Raw genomic sequence first — 21833 nt, forward strand, 5'->3', positions numbered from 1 at the left:
TGTTAAGGATGAAATGCTCTCAGACCTCACAAAATTATTCTAGTGCAGCTGTGTATATAATGATTTGTTAGCTAAATTAAGACTAATTTTGTGATGGCTGAAAGTTGCTTTATTGTCTTCACTTCTATTTATCTTTCATTGCCACATCTGCAGTGCAATCATATCAATGTCTACTCAGACGTAAGACCCACTGAGCTAAGCCCCATGTAAGTGTAAAGGATTGTAGCCTAAATACCCTACGGGTTTCCAGGCCTTATCCTTCCTGGATTAAATGAGTGTTATCTTCTATATTATTTTTGTTCTCGTGCATAAATTGGGAGTAATGCAACAATAAAACAACAAGCGCTCCTTCTCTCAAAATGTATTTCTGACTTTTGAATTTGCATTTGTGTATTTTGAATCACCGAAATGGAAACATTGGTATGCACCCTAGCAGAATAACCTATTCCAGGTTGCAATCCTATGCATCCTCATTAGGCATGTTTCCTACAAGGTTAAGTATTTACCGGAAGCTGCAGCTTGTGCAAAATGCGGCGGCCAGATTGATAGCTGGAACAGGGAGGTTTGAGCATGTAACACCGATTCTGGCCCGCTTGCATTGGCTGCCTATATGTTTCCGAGCCCAATTCAAGGTGCTGGTCTTAACCTATAAAGCCCTACATGGCTTGGGACCACAATACCTGATGGAACGCCTCTCCTGACATGAACCTACCCGTACACTGCGCTCAACATCTAAGGTCCTCCTCTGAGTGCCTACTCCAAGGGAAGCTCGGAGGATGGCAACAAGGGAGAGGGCCTTTTCAGTGGTGGCCCCCCGACTGTGGAATGATCTCCCTGATGAGGCTCGCCTGGCGCCAACATTGTTATCTTTTCGGCGCCAGGTCAAGACCTTTCTCTTCTCCCAGGCATTTTTAACAGCATTTTAACAGCATTTAACAACGTTAAGTTTGTTTTTAATGGACCCCACAATTGTTGTTTTTAAATCGATACTGTTGTTTTTATACTGTTTTTTATGTGTGTGTGTGTGTGTGTGTTTTTAAATTGTATACTTTTAATGTTTACTATTTTTAAATGTTGTAAACCGCCCAGAGAGCTTCGGCTGTGGGGCGGTATATAAATGTAATTAAATAAATAATAAATAAATAAATAAATAAGTATTTCTTAAAACAATCCCTGGCCACAGGCTTACAATCTAAACAAAAAAACAAAACAAAAATCGTGACATAAAAGGAAAGGGGATTGGGAGGGAGGAGGAAACAATGTTTCTTGCTGACCTGTCAAATGTAGTTCCCAAGAGCTGAAACAGCCCAAGACATTTTTATGTCTCTGGTAGAGAATCCACACAGAGCCCACTCACAGTGGTAAGAATGCAATAGGAAATGGTGCTACCACACGAGGTGTTTAGTGTGGAATGGCCATGCTTCATTCACTCACTTTTTATGGGAGATCTACACAATGCTGTCATCCAATCATTGTCGACCAGCATTTTCCCTGTGGTTCTTCCACATTTTCTCAAAACGTAGTGCTACTCTTCCAACTTTTTTTCTTTTCCTTTTTTTTTAAAGGCAGGGTTTGTTTGTGTGCAGTTATGTTTTGGGCACATGAATATATCACAACTCAGCATCCATTTACTACAAACTTTTCAGGGGGCATCATTTTTGCAATTGATAGTTTTGATTAGTACTAAAAGACTTTTCCAGCAATAATGTTAGTTTTTTTTAAAATGATGGGTGGGGGGGAGGCGCACACACCTTTTTGGTCACCATGATTTACCATGTTGCTAAAATGGCAAAAAGTTTTTGTTTATTTCATCCTTATTGTTAATTAGCATTATAATGCTAATTTTACATACGTAGCATTTCACTAATATTTCAATGTTTTATATATAGCTAATGGGTTTTAGCACTAAAAGATCAATTCTGAAAAATAAATGGGATGATAAAATGGCAACCACCACAAAGGTTATAGTGAATTAGCACGAGCTTCAAAAACAGCAACAACACTCAAGTGAATTGGACTTCCCCAGCCACAGCAGCTAGGTCATTGCCACTGGTGTGGATGGAATATAGGATGCCCACACAGAATAAGTACAATACTCCCAGTAGCTTATAACAGAAGAGGAATGACTAGTAGCTCTAACAGAAGCCACCTAAAAGGAGCTGAAATAATTGACAAGTTGCTCTCCCTATAACAAGATTCCAACATTTCCAACTTGAGGCAAGACACTTCACCTTGGCCATTTCTACACCTGCCTTTTTTCCAGGGATCGTCCCGGGATCATCCCTGTGCATGCAAATTACACACAGGGGATCCCGGGAGCAGGCAGGGACGATCCCTCCATTTTCCTGGGATAATCTTTGAGTGTAGAAAGGGCCCTTGTCTCCTGGTAAGCCTGTCCCAAGTGTCATACAGATAACACAGCAAGCTACCACCTGGACATGAACTTGGTGCAGAAACTCCCAAAGAAATTGGCACTGAGCAGACAAAGCAATTTTCCGACCAACAGAATAGAGCATCTGGTGCAGTGTAAGGGCCAAAAGAGTGAGCTAGGAAGGGTCCTTTGCTGCCTGAAGCAAAGGACAAGTTGGAGCCCTCTTCCCAGTCCATATACAGAAGTTGACTGCACTGGCAGTTGAATCTTACTTCAACACAAGTGATGGGATACCATACCTGAGGCAGCAGGCTAACTTAGGGGGCCCAAGGACAGGTTGTGCAGCATAGACAGCACTTTCCTCCAACAGAGGGGAACAGCTAGAGGGTTCATGAAGAAAGCTGGGTGGCTTCCCCCACTCCCAGCAAATGCAGCCTGAGGCAGTTGCCTCGTCCTGCCTAATGGCAGAGCCAGCCCTGGAGCTAGGAAATCCACAGTTCTTATTTCACATTAGCCATGTGCCCATGCTACTGAGGACATAGGTAAGCTACCACTTTTTCAGCATTGGGCTGGCTCTCATACTGAATTGTTTTAAGATTCATAGAGATTGTGTATGTAAAATTCTTGGAATTCTTGAAATGTGCTATATAAATGCTTATTATTATTATGTGAAAAATATGCATACAGACATCTAGGGGGTGGGGTGCATAGCGACACATGTACAAGGCATCTTTGGATTGGGGCAGTTTGCTTTTCGTTATTACATTTAGACAGGACTGAGTATCATTATGTAAACATCACATCCAACTGTGGTCTTTTTAATTCCAGTCAGAAACAGCTGCCAGATAATTTAGCATTTATACCAAGTATAGCCATGTTTCTACAGCACAGAACACTCCTTTTATAGTGGATGAAAGGAGGCCGAACTAATTTTGTCAAAGTGTTGGATGGCTATCCTTGTTATTTTGCTTGTTATTTTGCTTGTTATTTTCTGGCTCATGTATTTATAGGCATATAGCATTTAAACACACATCAAGATTAATTCAATACAAAACAGTAATAAGCCGCAAAAAGTTAAGGGGTATAGAAAGCGAATTGCTCAGTGGTAGATCACATGCTTTACAGGCAGAAAGTCACAGGTTCAATCCCTGCTTGCCTCTCTAGTTAAAAGGCTCTCAGGTAAGAGGTGATGTGAGAGACGTTCTCTGCTTGAGCCCCTTGCAATCAGAATACACAGTATTGGCCTAAATGGATAAATAGTCTGATCTGGCATAAGTAGATGTTCCTATGTATTAAAACCATACCATGTGAATAGTATAAATAAGCCACGAGAAAATAGGTCTTGCACAATTGCATGGAGGTGAGCAAATCAGCTATAGCAGGGGTGCAGAACTTCAAGCATGGGGGCCAAATCTGGCCCTCCTGTGGTCCCAATCCGGCCTGCCTGGGGATCCCTAGAGGGCATTGCCCCCTTTCTCTCACTCCATCCCTTTTTTTCCTGACCACCAAATTTTAGTGTTTTCCTGGTTTTGGTGCAATTACCCACCCCCCCGCCTTTCTAAAAAGCTGAAATGCCTCTCCTGAGGCTTTATTAGTGGTAGTAAGAACTGTAAGCTTCAATGTGCTGGTTATTTTTGGCCCCAGTCCTTTTGCCTTTGGCCTCACTAACCACTGGAATACGATTCCCAAGAGCTTCGCTGAAATGGAATTTGGCCCTTGAGCTAAAAGAGTTTCATCACCCCTGAGCTATAGGCGTAGTAATTTCTATGTATGGTAAATGATTTGTATTATGCGTCGGATCCATTGCTCCAAATGACAGCCCAGATAGATGCGACGGCCAAGAGTGCCTACTATCAGCTTTGGCTGATATGCCAGCTGTGCCCCTTCCTAGAGTCGGAAGACCTAAAGACGGTAATGCACGCACTGGTAACTTCGGGGCTCGACTTCTGCAATGTGCTCTACATAGGGCTACCTTTGTGCCTAGTCCAGAAACTAGGCAGCCAGACTGGTCACTGGTACACCTAGGGGTGTCCAAATTACACCAGTTTTAAAATCTCTTCACTAGCTGCCAATTAGTTTCTGGGCGAAGTATAATGTGTTGGTTATCACTTTTAAAGCCCTACATAGTTTGGGTCTAGGCTACCTGCGGGATCGCCTTCTCCTGTATAATCCACCCCGCACACTCAGGAACTCTGGGAAGAATCTACTTCAGTCTGCCAAAACTAGGCTGACAGGTATTACCCAGAGGACCTTTTCTTCTGCTGCTCCCAGATTGTGGAATGGCCTGCCGGAGGAGATTTGTCAACTTTAACAGTCTTTTAGCATTTAAGAAAGCTATAAAGACTGATCTCTTCCGGCAGGCCTATCCAGTGGAATTTTAGGATGGTTTTAGAATGTTTTTTAGGATATTTTAACAATGTATACTATGTTTTTAATCAGTATTTTATGTATTTTATACTTACTGCTATTCCCCGCCTCGATCAAAATGGAGAGGCAGGTAAGAAATAAAATTATTATCATTATTATTATTATTATTATTATTATTATTAATATTATTATGTGCCAAATGTGCAGGTATCCATAATAAGTGCAAGTAATACAGCTGGAGTGCAGTGTATCTTCTGAAATACTCAGTAATGGTCCTTACCTGTGGTGTCCAACCTCCCATTACATACAGCCTGTTTTTCATTGTTACCACAGCATGGCAGGCTAATGGCACCGGGAGAGGAGCCAGGTTTCTCCAATTATCTTGCTCCATGGAGTACTTCTCCACAATGTTTGTGATATGATATTGGTTTTTCAGTTTCATTTGACCTCCTATGATATAGAGGTCATTATGGATGGTGCCTAGAGCATAGAGCTCACGAAACTGGGCCGTACATAGACTCTGCCAAAACTGATTTCCCCGACTGTTGTACCTGCAAGAAAGCCTAATATTAGAATTGCCATGGTCACAGAGGAATTCATATACATTTGTATCTAATTTGTACCTCTCCTTGTGTGTCATTTTTATTTTTACAGTAACATCAAAATGGATCAAAAGAGAGTTCTATTTTCAGCAAATTTTATAGATTCATAGACTCTTACCTTGAAATGATTACATCATATTTTGCAGGCTGGAAAACTAAGGTGTGTGTGTGTGTGTGTGTGTGTGTGTGTGTGTGTGTGTGTATGCACAGTGTTTGTAGAGAAGGTCAGACACAGGATAGGAAGTTAATAACTTACCCCTTTTTAAGGGATTGTAAAAGGTAACTGCAGACGTAGAATACAAGAGCCCTGCTGGATCAGACCAAAGGCCTATCTAGTCCAGCAGTCTGTTTCCACAATGGCCAACTAGATGCCTATGGGAAATCCACAAGCACATGAAGGCAATAGCACCTTCCTGCTATGATCTATAGCAACGTATCTCTAACTACCTTTCCTTTTAATTAGGCTTACTACTGTTAAGTTTAATGTACATAATTGCACTTCCTCACTTCTTAGTTCCTCACCAGCACTACCTCATTTCTGGTGTATACCTTTAGAACAAAGGAGAAAGGCAAGATGGGAGATAAACAAGGACAAGGTGAGGTACCGCCAAACACCTTAAAGCAAAGGTGGGCAGAAAGTAGATCAACTGGACATCAACTCTCAGCATTCTTGACCATTGGCCATGCTGGCTTGGGGGCTTCTGGGAGTTTAAATCCAAAACATTGGAATTGCAGTCTAAAATCATCTGGAGGGCACCGGTTAAGGAAGGCTAGTATCTAAGGAGTTTTCTCCGAACAGGTAAAAACCAAGTGAGTAGTGTGTATACATATGCTTATAGCTCATTCCTAGCCAGGATTACTTCAAAGGAATTTCTCTTGCTTCCAATAGGATTGCAGTCTTAGTTTTCCTGAAGAAGGCTTTTGTAATAGTAACAGTACTAGTGAGCAAGCAGGACACAAGCAGGAGAAGGATACATTTTGCAGTGCCTGACTGTGAAGGAACAAGGATAGAACAATTGCAGAGGGGAAAAATCTAGTAGCCTATGGAATTATATGTGGCACATAGAGGGCACTGTAGCCCTACCCATTGCGTTATCAATGAATGGGATAACAAATAATGATTTAGTCCTCAACGGAAGAAACTCCATTTTCTATTTTATATGCATATTGTATATGATGTACTAAATATATTCTACAAACCAAGTGAGGGCTCTGTAAAAGTCCTCTGAGTCTAGCCACGCAACTTGGTAACAACCTGCATGCTTACATCCAACCAATGAAAGATATTGATATTCTGCAATAGCGTAATGAATAAACTGCCCTTGGTGAGGTGTTGTTAATTTTCCACAACTGACCATTATAAAGTTGAAGGTAGAATTAAAGATATCCAAAATAATTCATGAATTCATTTACATTTCCCTGCTTTTTAACCAGTACTACATGATATGCATAGGCCACTGATTCCCCAAACTTTGAACTTAGGAAGAACATCATAATGTTAGATCAGGGGCAGGCTAGACCTGCGGATATCCTGGGGATCACCCCGGGATCATCCCTGTGCATCCACATGATGCACAGTGGATCCGGGGAGCAGGTAGGGATGATCCCTCTCTTGCCCCAGAATATCGGCATAGCCTTTAATCCCACTTTTCCCCGCTATCTTGGGATGATTCCGAGACAGTGGGATGTGTGGCCGGGCGTCGCAGTTTCGTCCTGGCTCCTCGCGAGTAACTGCAAGGAGCCGGGAACTGTGCATGGGCGTAGAGCTCCTCAGGAGCTCTGTGCCCATTGGGGGTGGGGTGGGGGAGTGGGAGCACTTGAGCACTCCTTCCCCTTTAAAAACAAAAACAAAATGGCAGCTGTGACATCATCCTTCTCCCAGGACGTCGTGCGCTGCGTGTAGACAGAGGGGGAGATCTTGTGATAATAAAATCACGAGTTCTTTCCCCCTCCGTCGTGCTAGATTGCTAGGTCTAGCCATGGCCCAGGAGTGGGGAACTTCTTTCAGAATCCAGTTTTTGGAGACAGAGGCCAGATTCTAGTTGTGGCTGGGGCTAAAGATACAAAAAATAAAATAAAAAAATGCCAGCATATTGTAGCTTAAAACTCTTGTAACTGAGCCTTACAAGAGACTTTTAAAACTTTTAGAATGGGGAAAATGCACAAAAACCAGGAAACCACAAAATAATAAGCGTCAGCAAAAAAGGGGATGGGACTGGGGGAAGGAGGTAGGGCCATCTGGGGAATTGGAGGACTGGATTTGGCTGCCAAGAGGGCTACATTTGACCCCTGGTCCTGCGGTTCCCCACACCTGAGCCAGAGGAAGAGTTTTAGGCCACACAGCATGAAATAATTACAGGGAAGTAGCCCTTAAAACCTTTACTTCTAAGTACATATTGCAATTTGGTTAAAGGGGGCTGTAGTTGTATTTAGTTTCTTCAGGGCAGAGGGGATACAAACCTATAAATTTCAATATTCCTGGACTTTTGTCTTGACATTTTGGCAGCACTTGCCTCTCCTGCCACAATGATGTCGTTGTTCTCATTAACCACACCGGTGCATACACATCCCAGGCCTTCTCCGTATTTCGGAGAGGAAATGAAGTAAACCTTTTGTGTTGCAGGAGCATAACAGAAGCTGGCATCCGCGTAGTTACCGTGCCTCGATCTTATGCCCTGAGAGTTATTTCCGATACAAAGCAGAAGAGTAGTGGTCTCCATGCCGTAGCGGAGACTGAGAGAAGGTTGGTTGGATTTCTTGATCGTTTCCAGTGCTCCCTCAATCATGTCGTAACACAGTGAATTACTCAGCAGGACCGTGTTCCGTTTCCGAGCCTCTACTAGAAATGAGGGGCTTACAAGCGCCAGCCTTACTTGATTCAAGAGCTCATGGAGGTGATCCGCACGCAGTTTCCTGCTGTGGTTAACCCACCTGAGGACCAAGTCCAAAATGCTCTCTTCTCTGGACACATTCAGATCATCTGATCTGATCAGACCAAGCAACTGCTGCACTTCTATCTCCAATATTTCTTCGTGCAGGCTTGCCTCTGCAAAATGTTGATACAAATACTTCCTGGCTTGATCAGACAATTCTTCAGCCCCAATGTGCTTCGCAAAGTAATAAATCCCTACACAGTTGGAAGCATCCATGTGGCCCATCATGTATGCCTGACAGATGCTAAAAACGTCTTCCATCTGCATGAAAAATGCAGCGATGGCCACACTCTGTACATTGCAATTTGTGAGGTGCAGCTCAGCGGTGTACATGTAGTGCAGAAGTGTGGACACACTTTCTGCTGACATGTCATGGAGTGCCACTTCTTTCTGTGTGCATTCAATCAAACCGCAGGTAAACATTGCTTTAAAATAGGGGCTGAAAGCAGCCAGCATCAATTTGTGGCAAGGGAACTTTTCACCTTCGGCTACTAAAACCACATCAATCATTTCCGTTAAATTTTTCATACTTTTTATTTGATCCAGCAAATTCAAGCTATGCTGCTGCTTCCTTTTGCTCTCAGACTTGTAATCCATGGTAAAACCTTTGTGTTGTTATTTTAAGATTTTCTGCTGTGCTGTGTTTTGAAATGACTATCTGGATGTCCAAGGGCTCTCGGAGTTAATTTCCTTCATCATCGTGTTCCTGTAGGGAGAAGGAGAAACATAATTAGACAATGTGAACAAATCTTCTGACAATCAAATGTTATTGTCAGAGTCTAAAGGCAGTAAATCCTTAAAGAGGGTGGACTGTAAGAGTTGTATCCAATGCTAGTCTGAGTTAAGTCCCATTCATTTTAAAGGGTCTACTCTAAGTAGGACTAATATGGATACAACCCATAGATTCTCATATGTACTAAATTGAGCAAATATTTTATTTCCATCTCCAACTGAACAACAGCAACAACATACTCTAGATTTTCAGGAACAAACAATGTCTAGATTCTGGAGGTGGTTTATTTTCCATATTTTCATTAATTTCTGTTGTTAATGTTCTGTTGTTAAGGATTGTTACTATTCCATTACTTAATGTCAAACAGCTTTATATATGAATAGAAATGCATAAATATTCATATTGTGAATATAAGAATTTGTGGAATGTTGAACGAAACCCAGTATACAAATCTGGATTCTAATTAACTCAAAACACAAACCCTTCAGTCTTTATCCATCAAAATGCCTATGCATTTTTGTAAAGCATTCGCTGATCTATATATCCATGCCTAAAAAAGAAACTCTTTTCCTACTTAGCTTCCAAATCTGTTGTAGATTTTGGCAAAAAGAACTATTGGCACAAACATACTGACTGAGCTGTAACTGATGTTGCCACTTTACTCTGACATCCTGTATCCAATATAAATTGTCTTGGGCAAAAGCTCAGCTAATTGAGTTTGGTTGATTCTGCAGCCTAAGGGAACCAATCTACAAGCTCTGCACTATTAAACAAGTAAAGGCTCAGTGCTTATTTGTGGAACACACCGGTCAAAACCCTGGCATTAGGTCTTTGCTTCTACCCTGAATGGTGGCCAAGACAGATTTCAAATAATAATAATAATAATAATAATAATAATAATAATAATAATAATAATAATAATAATAATATCATCATCATCATCTACCAGAAAGTACTTCCCCCTACTTTTGCTGTCTTTTCAGTAATGAAAGAAGAGGGTTGCTAGACATTCCCCCCCGCCCCCCCGCCAAAGTGCAGTTCCTGGATACAAATTGCAAAAGAGCTGTTAATACATGGAAATAAGGCTCCCGCTGAGATAACATTTTGATAATATTTTGCATTAGACATCCTGGTTTGAGGGAGTTTCCTAGGTAAAACTGAGAATTGAACAGCTCATGGGAAAAAATGAAGAGGGGGAAGGAAGGAAATAACAAATTTTCCTTCATCATCTCTTTGTTATGGACTAATAACAGCACAGCTAGTAACGAGGAGAGAACTGAACGACTAGATTGGGGATTTATAAGCCATACTATTTTATTCCTGGACATGAAGGTTGCCATGGGAGACAAAACACTAGTAAAGATGTGAGATCAAGTTCCTGAATACACAATCCGATTTGCACATTTGCACATTAAGAGAACAATGTGATTGCGTCACTCCTTCATGGCTCCATCTCAGAACGCTCTCGGTATTTAGCCCAATCCTATGCCGGGTTTTTTTGTTTTTTTTTTGTTTTTGCAGAGAGGAATTCTCCCACTGAATTTCAAGGAGCTGATTCCAAAGTAGCTGTGCATAGGAATCGGTTTGCAGCCATAAGAGGCTAACCTGGTCCCACATGATCTCATTCCTCCTATATGATTTCTGCATTCTTATGTAACCATGAGATTTCAGTGAGATCTTTCCATTTCTTAGGATTGAAACAACATGCTGGAAAAGGAGGGCAGTTTAAATTTTAAAATGGGGGGATTAGGAATAGGCCCTGAAGAAAATAGCTTACCCCCTTGGTTCTGAACGTTCTGGACCCTGAAGATCCCGAAAAGGAGGCTAAAATCCTGAAACTTTGGGCCAAACCTTGAAATCTGGTAACCAGAAATATGGAGGGCTTACACAAATGTATCTTAGCATAGAAACTGGAAAGCTGCTGGTGGAGACTGCATTGCTGACAACAGAACATAAGAGGAATTTCCAACACCAACTTCTTCAAGGAACTCTTGAAGAACACCAAATACAGATGAAACTGTTTTCCAAAAGTATCCTATGGGCCTTATTAATAAATAAAATAAAAAATATTTTCAGTCAGTCCAGTGCCAGCCTATGACCATCTACAGCTATTCATCTAACACTCTTCCCCCATGGTGCTACCTGAACTAGGCTGCGTGATTTGTTGCATGGTTAGGGCAGCTTACTGAGTTAGTCCATGATGAATTCCAGCCATGTTACAATGCCCTTACTTAGTCATGCTGATTATTTCTCAAAACTGAAACCAGACCAAGTTAAGTATATTGTTTACAAACCTGACATAGGCTGACTGAAAACCATAGCTATTTATTACATTTATATCTCACCTTTTTTCCACTTGCAAGGAACTGAAGGTGGCTTACATGATCTTCCTCCTCTCCATTTTATCCTCACAATAACCCTATGAGGTAGGTTAGGCAGAGAGTCAGTGACTGAATTTGATGAGTGAGTGGGGAGTTAGAACCCAGATCTCCCAAATCCCAGTCCCAACACTCTAATCACCATACTGGCTCTCTATCATATGGTCAAGAAAGACCACATATTCACCGTTCTTGGAGGGGAAATGCCCTGCATTTCTGTCCTCCTGCCAGTAGGGACACTCATAAGGCTGTATTACCTTTTACTCAGGGTATTTAACAGCAGATTCCTTTTGGCTTTCTCATTTCTGGAGGCCTCTCCTCTGAGATTAATCAGAGAACAGAACACGTAACAAGGATGGCAGCCAAGAAAGGAGTCAGAGCTGAGGCTGGAACAGGTAAGATATGAAGTTTTGATAGAATCTCGTGACAAGTACAAGGAAAATGAACTACAGTAGATAATAAGATTTCTTAAAAAGATTTAAGCAAGACTGCTTTGTGCTGATATTCGAAGTTTTCATACTGTTCCCTATTTGCATGACAAATCAATTTACATTACACTAAGTATGAGGGAGAAATAATTCTCATGAACAACATAGTATAATATAAAAATACTATACTGACTTTCTGTGATTTACTAGAATAGAATATTGGAACCAGTAAAGAATAAGGATAAGGAAGTGAGTCAGTGAGGTGGAGAGAATTGGGTCCTATTTAGTCTTAATCTAATCTAGCACGTATGAACTTTTTTCTTGTCATACATCCCCGCCTCTTCTGCATATCCATGTGTTTTAAAACTATAAATTCCTTCTTGTCTGCCCCTCTGGAATTGCCTCATACAGGGTTTTTATTTTAACTCCCTTACTCATTCTATAAATGATTTATTTTCTGTGGTGGTGATTACTTATATCCAAAACAGGGTAAAAAAACCCACAATATCGGAGTCATCACAAAAAGGTCACAAATGATCCAACTTGCTAGAAAAAGAGGATTTAAAGCAAGGCCAGTCCAATGGATTCCAAGGAGTGAGCCAGTGACCTGGTTCACATGACATGGTATGGCTTGTCGTGGGTCTGCGGCTCCCACGGGCTCCACTCCAACCCCCACTCGGGGGTTGTTGTAGCGTGCAAACCTTTCGAAGATTGTTTAAATCATAGTCTGTTCTGGGGTTATTTAAGGGTTGTTTAACCCTTGCATAATCCACATTTGCTGGGTTCACACGACACGGCAACCCCCAAGCAGGGGTTGGATATGCAGAATGGTGGCTGCATATGCCTTGGACCCACTGCAGTCTCAGTATTATGCTTTGTAATTTTTGTAATTATATTTACAATATTAGTTATGACAAAAGTAGTAATGGTCCAGGTAGTGCTTGCAATGATAATTAGCTTTTTTCTATGAGCAGTGTTGCTTGGTCATGTGTGAAATAGTTGTATGGATATGTTCCAAATTTGTTCTGGACTTTTCCTGGATCAAACCATGGAGAACCTCTTGAAGTGTGAATAGAGTTCAGTCTCTGAATGGCACCATAGAAATCCTTGTCTACGTCTCATGCACAATATACTATAATGCTGTATCAGTTTCACTTAACGCCCTGCTCAGTTGCCATACCATCATTTCCCTAGTATGCTAATTGCTAAGTCCTGAAGGGCTTACAAAACCTAGGTTGCTGTGTATAAATACAATGGAAATAGCACAGTGAACATCTTAATACACAGGAAAGAAAAAAAGGCTGCAAGCTCCCTCTTTATTACTTTTATTAGTTGCCCTTTGTGTCCTGACAATGTTAATTTTGTTTTCTTTCTAGTAATTCAGTTTTAAATTTAGTAATTATTAGGGTAGTTAACACAGCAGGCTCTCACATTCTTTAACCCAACCCTAGCAGTTGTGCCTTGACAGTATTCTGTACATTTCCTCTCCATGAATACTGCTAGGAAATACTCAAAACGTTGTTTAGAAATATAAAAATAAAATTATACGGCTGCAATCCTGTATGACTTACCTGGGAGTAAGTCCCACTGAACTCAGTAAGGCTCACTTCTGAGTAGACATGTATAGGATTGTGATAAAGGTGAAACCTATATCTTCTCTCAAGCCAGGTATCATAGACATATTGGTCCAGGATTTCTCCTTGCATGGACACCCACACATATGAGTGTTCAAGTGAACCCCCTAATGCTACTGAGTAGTAGAGTATCAGAATAAGACCGGGTAGACATCAGTTCAAATCCCCACTCGGCCATGAAGCTTACTGGGTGACCTTTGGCCAGTCACTATCCGCTTAAGTTACCTCATAGGGCCATAAGAATATATTTGACAATGGAACCAGTTACCTAGGGAGGTCATGGGCTTCCCACACTAGAGGCATTCAAGAGGCAGCTGGGCAGCCATCTGTCAGGGATGCTTTAAGGTGGATTTCTGCACTGAGCAGGGGGTTGGACTCGATAGCCTCCAACTCTACTATTCTTTGATTCTATTCATGAATCCTCTTCATACACAGAGAGTGAGCAAATATGTTCCAGCTACGTATGTGATGCTACTCAAAGCAACAGAAAAAGATACAGCCAAAGCAATGGAAGTATAACAATTTTGTCAGGATCTCACCAGTCTGAGGATCCATGATTTGCTTTAGGTGAATTAGCTTGGAGCAAGACAATTTTTCTGCATCTGAGTGTAACTCTATCTGTACTTTCCCCTCACTACCCAGTCAGATGAGAGGGTTCTGGGGTCTATGGGCTAGCCCTGCCCTCACTGTCAATGTGCCTGGCGGCCGTGATCCCACCAGTTCTGCGTTCAGTGCCTGTGAGAAGAGACTCCACATGCATACTGATATATGCGCATAGAGCTTCTCCATGCAAAGAGAGATCCTGATTGGCCCAAGATCTCCCCTCACGTGGAAGAGCTCTACATGCGTATGGACAGAGGAACATATGGGCAGCATGTGTGTGTGTGACTGGTGGACAAAACCCCACTCTCCCCACTAACATGTAAGGGATGTTTGTTTGAACACCTATTGTACATCGGGGGGGGGGAGGATCTCCAATCAAAGGGATTCAAGAGCACATTCTTATCTTTTTCACCTTAAGAATATGTGGAAGAGGAACAGGACTGGATCCTGTTCGCATGTAGAGAGCCCTCCATGTGTACCAGCATATATGTGGGTACCCTCTACAGACAATTGAATGAACGTAAGTAGGTTGGGTCATAGTTTGCACCCCCGTGTGTGTAGTATCTACAGATACTGAATGACTGAAGAGAGCTTGAATGGGGCTCTATGGGCATAAAGCTATATGCATAAGGGCTCTCCTCCACATCTTTGTGGAGTCATGTCCAATCACATACTGAAGGTGAGGACAAGGCTTACATTTTGTCTAAAGACTGCCCCACACACTATACTTTTATCAAAGCTGTGCTGAAAAATAAACAATGGTGCAAAGAACTGTCCATGATTACAGTGAAAAGTGTGAAAGGGAAATGAGAATAAAATCAGCATTTCTTCCCCTTAAGCACCTTTCATAGAGTAACGGATGGGTACCATTATTATTGAACTGATTATGACATCATAAAACTGTCAGGGTGTTGCCTATCTTCTAGAAAGACAATGAAACTTTGATATTTTCTGATGCTGTATGTATTAAAGGGATGATAAATGGGAACACACACAAAAATGTGGTTTCATACTGTTATTTTACAACATACTAATTGTACTTACAATTAGGAGAGAGGGCTAGTATTAAGAAATTGCTAGTACAATACCTCAGTGCTGTCCAGGTACAAGTGTAATTGTAGAACCTTGTAATATTGCCCTTATTTCTGCAATGAATTGTTTATTTAGTGTTTAGTTGAAGGGCCATGACACAGTGGTAGGGCACATGCTTTGCATGGAGAGGGTAAACAAATTAAATCCCTGGCATCTCCAGTTGAAGGCTTTCAAATGTCGGGGCTGTGAAACATCTCTGCTTGAGTTCCTCAGACAGAGGTGGGTTTTTGTTCTGGTTTTTTTTACATCTCTAGAAAGCCTGCCAGCCACCGTATGAGGCTGGATGGACAATTGATCTGACCAGAGCCCAAGCATAATTTGGAGTGGGTGGGCAGTACAAACTTGCAGTATGAACCTTCATACATACCACTTCCCATCACAAACACACAATCCAATGATTTGTATTTATAATCAAATATGCAATATGGTGTGTGTGTGTGTTTGCGTTTACTCACATATATGCTGGTCCGGTAAATTCTATCAGAAACACTGCCTTCCACTGTCCCTGGGATCAATATCCCTGACCGTTATGGTGCTTAGTTCTTCCTACCACTGCCTGCCTTCATGCCAATGCAGCACAAGGAACACTGGGTCTGGTAGTTCTTGAGAGCATATATCCAGTAGGGAAGTACAAATTTGTCTCCCAAACAACACGTTCCAATTATAACTGTACAGCTACACTTTCTCTGTTCTAGAAAATAGTCTAGCCCAGCAAATCACTGTTGAAAATGTATCATTTTGCTCTAACATTGCTTGCTCCAGCAAATCTCACAAGATCTGGGCAATAGGTAATGTAATGTGTAGTTCTGTCTGAGAGCTTAGATGCTCTTTAGCTTCAATTCTATACATACTTATTTAGGAGTAATCACTCAGTGGGACTTACCTCTGAATAGACTTGCATAGGATTGCATTGCTGGTGTATTTTCTTTTGCCTTTTTTAGACTATAATTTTCAGTTGGATCTCAGCCAGGAGGGAAAAATGTATTGAAAATGTAAGTTTGTGTGGGACTATGCAGGGTATCTGCCATGTATTAGAGGGATTGGAGGATTTCTTCATCACTCACACAAAATTCAATGGGTCTGTTGCATGAGTGGCACCTCCCACTGAGTCTGTTATGCAGGCAGATCCCACCACTTATGCAACAGAGATTTAGCGCTTCCAGGAGCAACTGGAAATGAGCGGAAATGCTCATTTCTGGAATGGTGCAGGTCAGCAGAACTCCCATAAGGGAGTTCAGTGGTTGCTTACTGTAATGTTGGGTATACTTGTGTACATTGAAGACTTGACGATCTGGTTCATTTTCAAATGAAGGATTTCGAGTGATCTGACACACTGAAGTGAATTTATTGACAGGAATCAGATCAGAGGAATGGATATAGACTGCTATTGATTTCATTGTAGCTGAGAAACTTTTATTTTAACTCTTACCATGATAAAACTCAAGTGTAAACCTCTTGGTAAAATGAAGATTCAGCCTGAATTTTCATGGTTTATGAAGATTTCTAGTGCTGAAGGGCACTAGGTCAGATCTTGGCTATCTAATCTTATCTAGCTCTCCAGAGGCCCAAAGCAGCTTACAGTAAGATTAAAACAAACACAACCTGAACAGTAAAATAGAACAGAGAGTTAAAAAAACCCAAAGCCAGATGTTAAAACATACAACAGGAGTGGAGAAAAACAAAGCAAAAGCACAGTGAAGAAACAAAAGGGTATTTATGGAATGCCAGAATATCAGAGAGGGAGCCAGCTGGGCAACCAAAGGCAACCTGTTTCACAACCTGGTTGTGAACCAGCTGAGAAAGTCATGTCCCACATCTTGACCAGCTGAAGCTATGAAGGCAACAGAATGTACAGCAGGGCCTCAGATGAAGATTGCAGCGAGTGGGCAGACTTCTATGGGAGGTGGCAGTCCTTAAAATATCCTGGTCCCAAACTGTTCAGGGCTTTATAGGCAATAACTAGCACTTTAGTTTTTCATATAGGTGCATCGGTCTGCCTATATTATTTTGAAATCAGAAAAACGAGTAAACCATACCCATTTGACTTGATATTTACTGTGGTAGCAGTGTATTAAAGATAATCTTAGCTGTAATTCAAACATAGCTTCAGCTATTGGGCGATATAGCAATGCAATAAATAAATAAATAAATAAATATTTTTTAAGAAACGTTTTCAACTTCCAAAATGTTGTTGCCAGTTTTCAAGCAATGTCTATTTTCAATCATTACTATTTCAATCTTCCTACTCCCCTAGATGTCCCAGTACTCTCAGACTGGGGGGGAAAACCCATTGGATTCAAATATACAGCTTTACAGTAATGATAATACCAGTACTGCTAACTCCTGAGAGAATGGCATGTGTTACAGTATATGTCAAAAAATTGGTGAACGTTGACATTTACTGGTACATCCTAACAGTTCAGTAAGCTCATTGGAAAATATCAGAAAATGCAAACTCAGGCTAGATCTACACCAAGCAGGATTTAGCACCATGAGAGCGGTATGAAAGCAGTATATAACAGGCAGGAGCCGCACTACTGCTTTATAGGGGTATTGAAGTGCACTGACAACTGTTGGGGCCCATTGACACATACCACATACCACTTTCAGACCGATATATCCTGCTTGGTGTGGCTCCTGCTTCTTATATACCACTTTCATAGTGCTATATCTTGCTTGGTGTAGATCTAGCCTCAGTGCCTTCAATAAATTTCCAAATGTCGCCCCTATTTCCACTATTTATAGCTAAATGATATATGGCACGACATCAGTATAAATTTCAAAAAGCTGATACATGACATAAAGATTTCAGACATTTCCAGGATTTTCATTAGCTAATGGTTTCACACACCATGTGTAGTAAAGAACCTCTGCCATATACACAATGAATTAACACAGCTGCACAACTTTTGGCAATGGCTCCTGTGAAGGAGCATTTCTGCAGCCACGTCCTTTAATTTTTCTTGATAACAAAAAAACCCTTTACTATTTTGTCAGTTGCTGTTCTTTTACCACTGGCAGTATTTGGCATGTATATGTAACTTTAGTCCTTTTGTAACCTACCCACAAGTTATAACCAGCATTATCAGAAATATAGCAATAAAATAACACATAACACACCTATCCGTGCGTATTGTAATCTCACATTGCACAATAATGGTCTCAAGCTGAGTTCACAATTCTATGATCATGACCGGCAAAGTTGCTACAGAGAAATGGGTTTCCTAGAGCCTTGCCTGTGAAAGCAGTTCTGTAAAGGAAATTAATGCCTGTGTTTCTAATTGTCTTCTTGTCAACTAGTGTAGCGTTAGGAATTCATCTTTTGTATCTGGGGCAGGGTTTCCCGCAGGGCCAGCCCTACCATTAGGCAAAGAAGCAGTCACCTCAGGTGGGAGATGCTAGGAGGCAACAGAGCTGTGTGTCATGTGGCCTGCTTTGTGCTCCCTAAGCTAGCCTATGGTCTTCAGGTGCTGTGAAGGATAAGAACATAAGAAGAGCCCTGCTGCATCAGACCAAGGGTCCATCTAATCCAGCATTCTGTTCATACAGTGGCTGGCCAGCTGTCAATGGGAAACCCACAAGCAGGACATGAGTGCAACAGCACCCTCCTGCCCATGTTCCCCAGCAACTGGTGTACATAGGCATACTGCCTCTGATTCTGGAGGTAGCATAGAGGCATCAGTACAGGCATCAGTGATTAAAGCCATCCAAATTGGTGGCCATCACCATGTCTTTTGGTAGCGAATTCCATAGCTTAACTAGGCGCTGTCCCATCCCCACTGTTGAAGTAAAATTCGACTGCTAATTCAGTTGCCTTTTGTACATGGAATGGGAGCAATTGACAAAATAGTAAGGGGTTGTACAGGCACAAACGTACTAATTTTGTCTTCAGTTGCAGCAATCTCATCTAATCTAAAGGGCTGTGTTGTATAACTTATCATGCAGCTTATGTACAAGTGAGAAGGCCTCATAGTGATCATTGCTAAGGAACGCTCTAAATAGCTATCTTTGTCAGTCGTCCTAGACTCAAAGTGTCCCTACATGCTGACAAGCTCCTCCCTGTAGAATAGAGCAAGCCCTTATTTTTTTATATATTTCTCAAGGCCTACCTACAGCCTCCACTTCAGTCTAGTATATAACAATATCACCTTGCTGCCTTAAAAACAACCTTCAGCATCACAGCCTTCTATTATTCTGGCCTTCAATGATAAACTACCTCATTTATTCATTTCAAAAGGAGAGGCATATTTACCTTTCCCCCCCACTTGTCTGTTGTTCCGTCTGGCTCTTTACTTCTTTGGAAAACCAGATGGGAGGAGCAGAGAGGTAGAGAGGCAAGGACTGAACACACAGAAGGAGAAGCCGTGCCTCCTATGCCTGCTGCTTACATCAGAGTCTCATGTGGATGGAATGAAAGCCAGAAGATATAAATAGGCGTGACTCAATATTATTTGACTTGGCTCTGTATTGATGTCACATAAAAGGGGCACATTGGGACTCAGCGAGACACTGACAGACTGGCATTTTTTGCTTTTCCTGTACTTATTTAATTGTTACATTTATACCCCAGCTTTCCTCAAAGGAGCCCAAGGTGGTGTACATGGTCCTCCTCCTCTCCATTTTATCCTCACAACAACCCTGTGAGGTAAGTTAGGCTGGGAGTCAATGACTGGCCCAAAGTCACCCAGTGAGCTTTATGGAAGATTGGGGACTAGAACCCCTAGTCCAGCACTTCAACCACAACACCATACTGGCTTTCTGGAAATTTGGAAAGGGTGACAGAGATGTTCACTGAGTCACATATCTAAATAAATATTGCCTTATTCATACTGTATAAGTTGACATGTAGCTATGAAAATAATCTTTGGGGAACCCATTTAAAGAGACTGTATCAGAACTTGGTCCAGAAACTGGATTGTAATTACCGATGCAGGTTAGTCATGCTGTTGCTGTACCGGCATTAGGGTGGCCAGATGCGAAAGAGGACAGGGCTCCTGGCCCTTTAATAGTTACACAGAAGAGGGAAATCTTCCTTTCTGTACAATTATTAAAGTGACAGGAGCCCTGACCTCTTTTGCATCAAGCCATCCTGGCCATAGTGGGAAAGGAACTCTGTCATACTTCCACATCCATCTAGCAACTTTTGCTCTGGTTGGATTGGCAGTTAAGGAATTTGATTCATTATGTAGCATCAGACAACTGTGCAGTTTTTACACTATAAACAGTTAAGGGTGGAAAGAATGAGAAAGGTGGCAACTGAGTCACACGTCTAAATAAATATTGCCTGATCCCTACTAAAAGTTGGCATATATCCGGCATTTCTATCCCTTCCCTTCTCTTCACATAGACTAGGGTCTAATCTACACTTGCCATTTATCCCGAGGTCATCCCTGTGCGTCCAAATGACGCACAGGGCATCCCGGGGTCAACTGGGGATGACCTCTCAGTTGTCCTGGGATAAGCAGGCACAGATCACCTAGGGCTTGTCTATATGCCCCATCGTGGCTGTGCAGTTGCGACCCGTTGTTTATATGACACCAACGCCAACTCACAGCTACATCATGCTATTTCCTGTGAAGATGCGCATTTTTGATGTGTCGTTTTACCACTACTTTTTACATTGCTCCAATGTCACCATGGTTGTTTGTTCATGTGTCAGTGGTGGCTTCAGTTCGGATGAAGAGAGTGGGCATAGTTAGAAGGTGGATCTCGGTGTAGGGTAGGCATGGGAATGCAAGGCGGGGATCGAGTTTAGTATTGGCCGCCATGGTGATAGTACAGTCTGGAACTAAATTAAGGGTAGTTATTATGCATAATGCATAAATTCAGTGAACTAGCAGTGCAGATGTGCAGATGCAGGCTTTCAAAGGTACAATGTTATGCAGAGTTGGCAGAAAACAAACCAAAAAAAGGTTTTGGTGGTTTTCACTCCCTCAATATTTGATGGCAACAGCGCTGCAAATTTTCCTAGCTGGATAGCCTGCGCTCAGTCCTGCCATATAACCCTATGGATGCCCCTTTGCATTAGCAATACTACAGGGTTTTATCAGTGGGTTAAGTGGCGCCAGATAGACGCACCCTAGTCATAGTCTTCTCCATTATGGAGTGATGTTTGGGTCCCCAATCATTTTTGATTAGTGGGCACATTTGGAATTTTGATAGCGTGTCATGGGCACCATCACAAAATGGCTGTCATTGTCTTTTTTTGACAATGCATTTCCCCCTTTTTTTGGCCAACAATTGTATGGAGCCTGAATACAATAAAGATTGAACAGACAATGAATGCATCCTCTCTCCCACCTGCTTAGCTCATGGAATTTTGTAGTAGCCATGTTTGTGAGTGTGAGGCGGGTGGGGATTAAACTAGAAAGAAAATGTTGGTTTGGAGATCTGTTCATAATTAAAGATTAAAGATATATTCATAATAAGATTACGCTTTAAAGATCAGCTCTGAGCAGAAACACCCACAAAAGGGGAAAGCTTCTTTAAGCTCATAGAATTAGCTGTGTAGACATGAAACTAAATTTTCTCCCTTGGTTCTCAGAGGTGCAAGTCAGAAGTACTTCCATTGAGATTAAGGAGCCAAATGAACCAAGTGATGTCATTTTGTACCATCTGGATCAGTTTAGTAATGCCATTGGGGGGAAACGCACAGGCCTTTCACATTTACATTTCGATATATTTTGAACAAG

General features: G+C 41.6%; 1 protein-coding gene across 1 annotated transcript in view; it reads right to left on the reverse strand.

The window, feature by feature from the left end:
- KBTBD12 (kelch repeat and BTB domain containing 12) overlaps positions 1-19520 on the reverse strand; it is a 67198-nt gene extending 47678 nt beyond the window's left edge. Inside the window, exons 1-3 of the mRNA XM_063121372.1 lie at positions 19394-19520; positions 7801-8979; positions 5019-5289 (exon numbers count right to left, since the gene is read on the reverse strand). Of these exons, the coding sequence (XP_062977442.1) occupies positions 5019-5289; positions 7801-8870 (1341 nt within the window). The 5' untranslated portion in view covers positions 8871-8979; positions 19394-19520. The remainder of the gene's footprint in view (positions 1-5018; positions 5290-7800; positions 8980-19393) is intronic.
- Between the last annotated feature and the right edge of the window lie 2313 nt (positions 19521-21833).

This window comes from Elgaria multicarinata, chromosome 3 (assembly GCF_023053635.1).
Source record: "Elgaria multicarinata webbii isolate HBS135686 ecotype San Diego chromosome 3, rElgMul1.1.pri, whole genome shotgun sequence".
Lineage (NCBI taxonomy): Eukaryota > Metazoa > Chordata > Lepidosauria > Squamata > Anguidae > Elgaria > Elgaria multicarinata.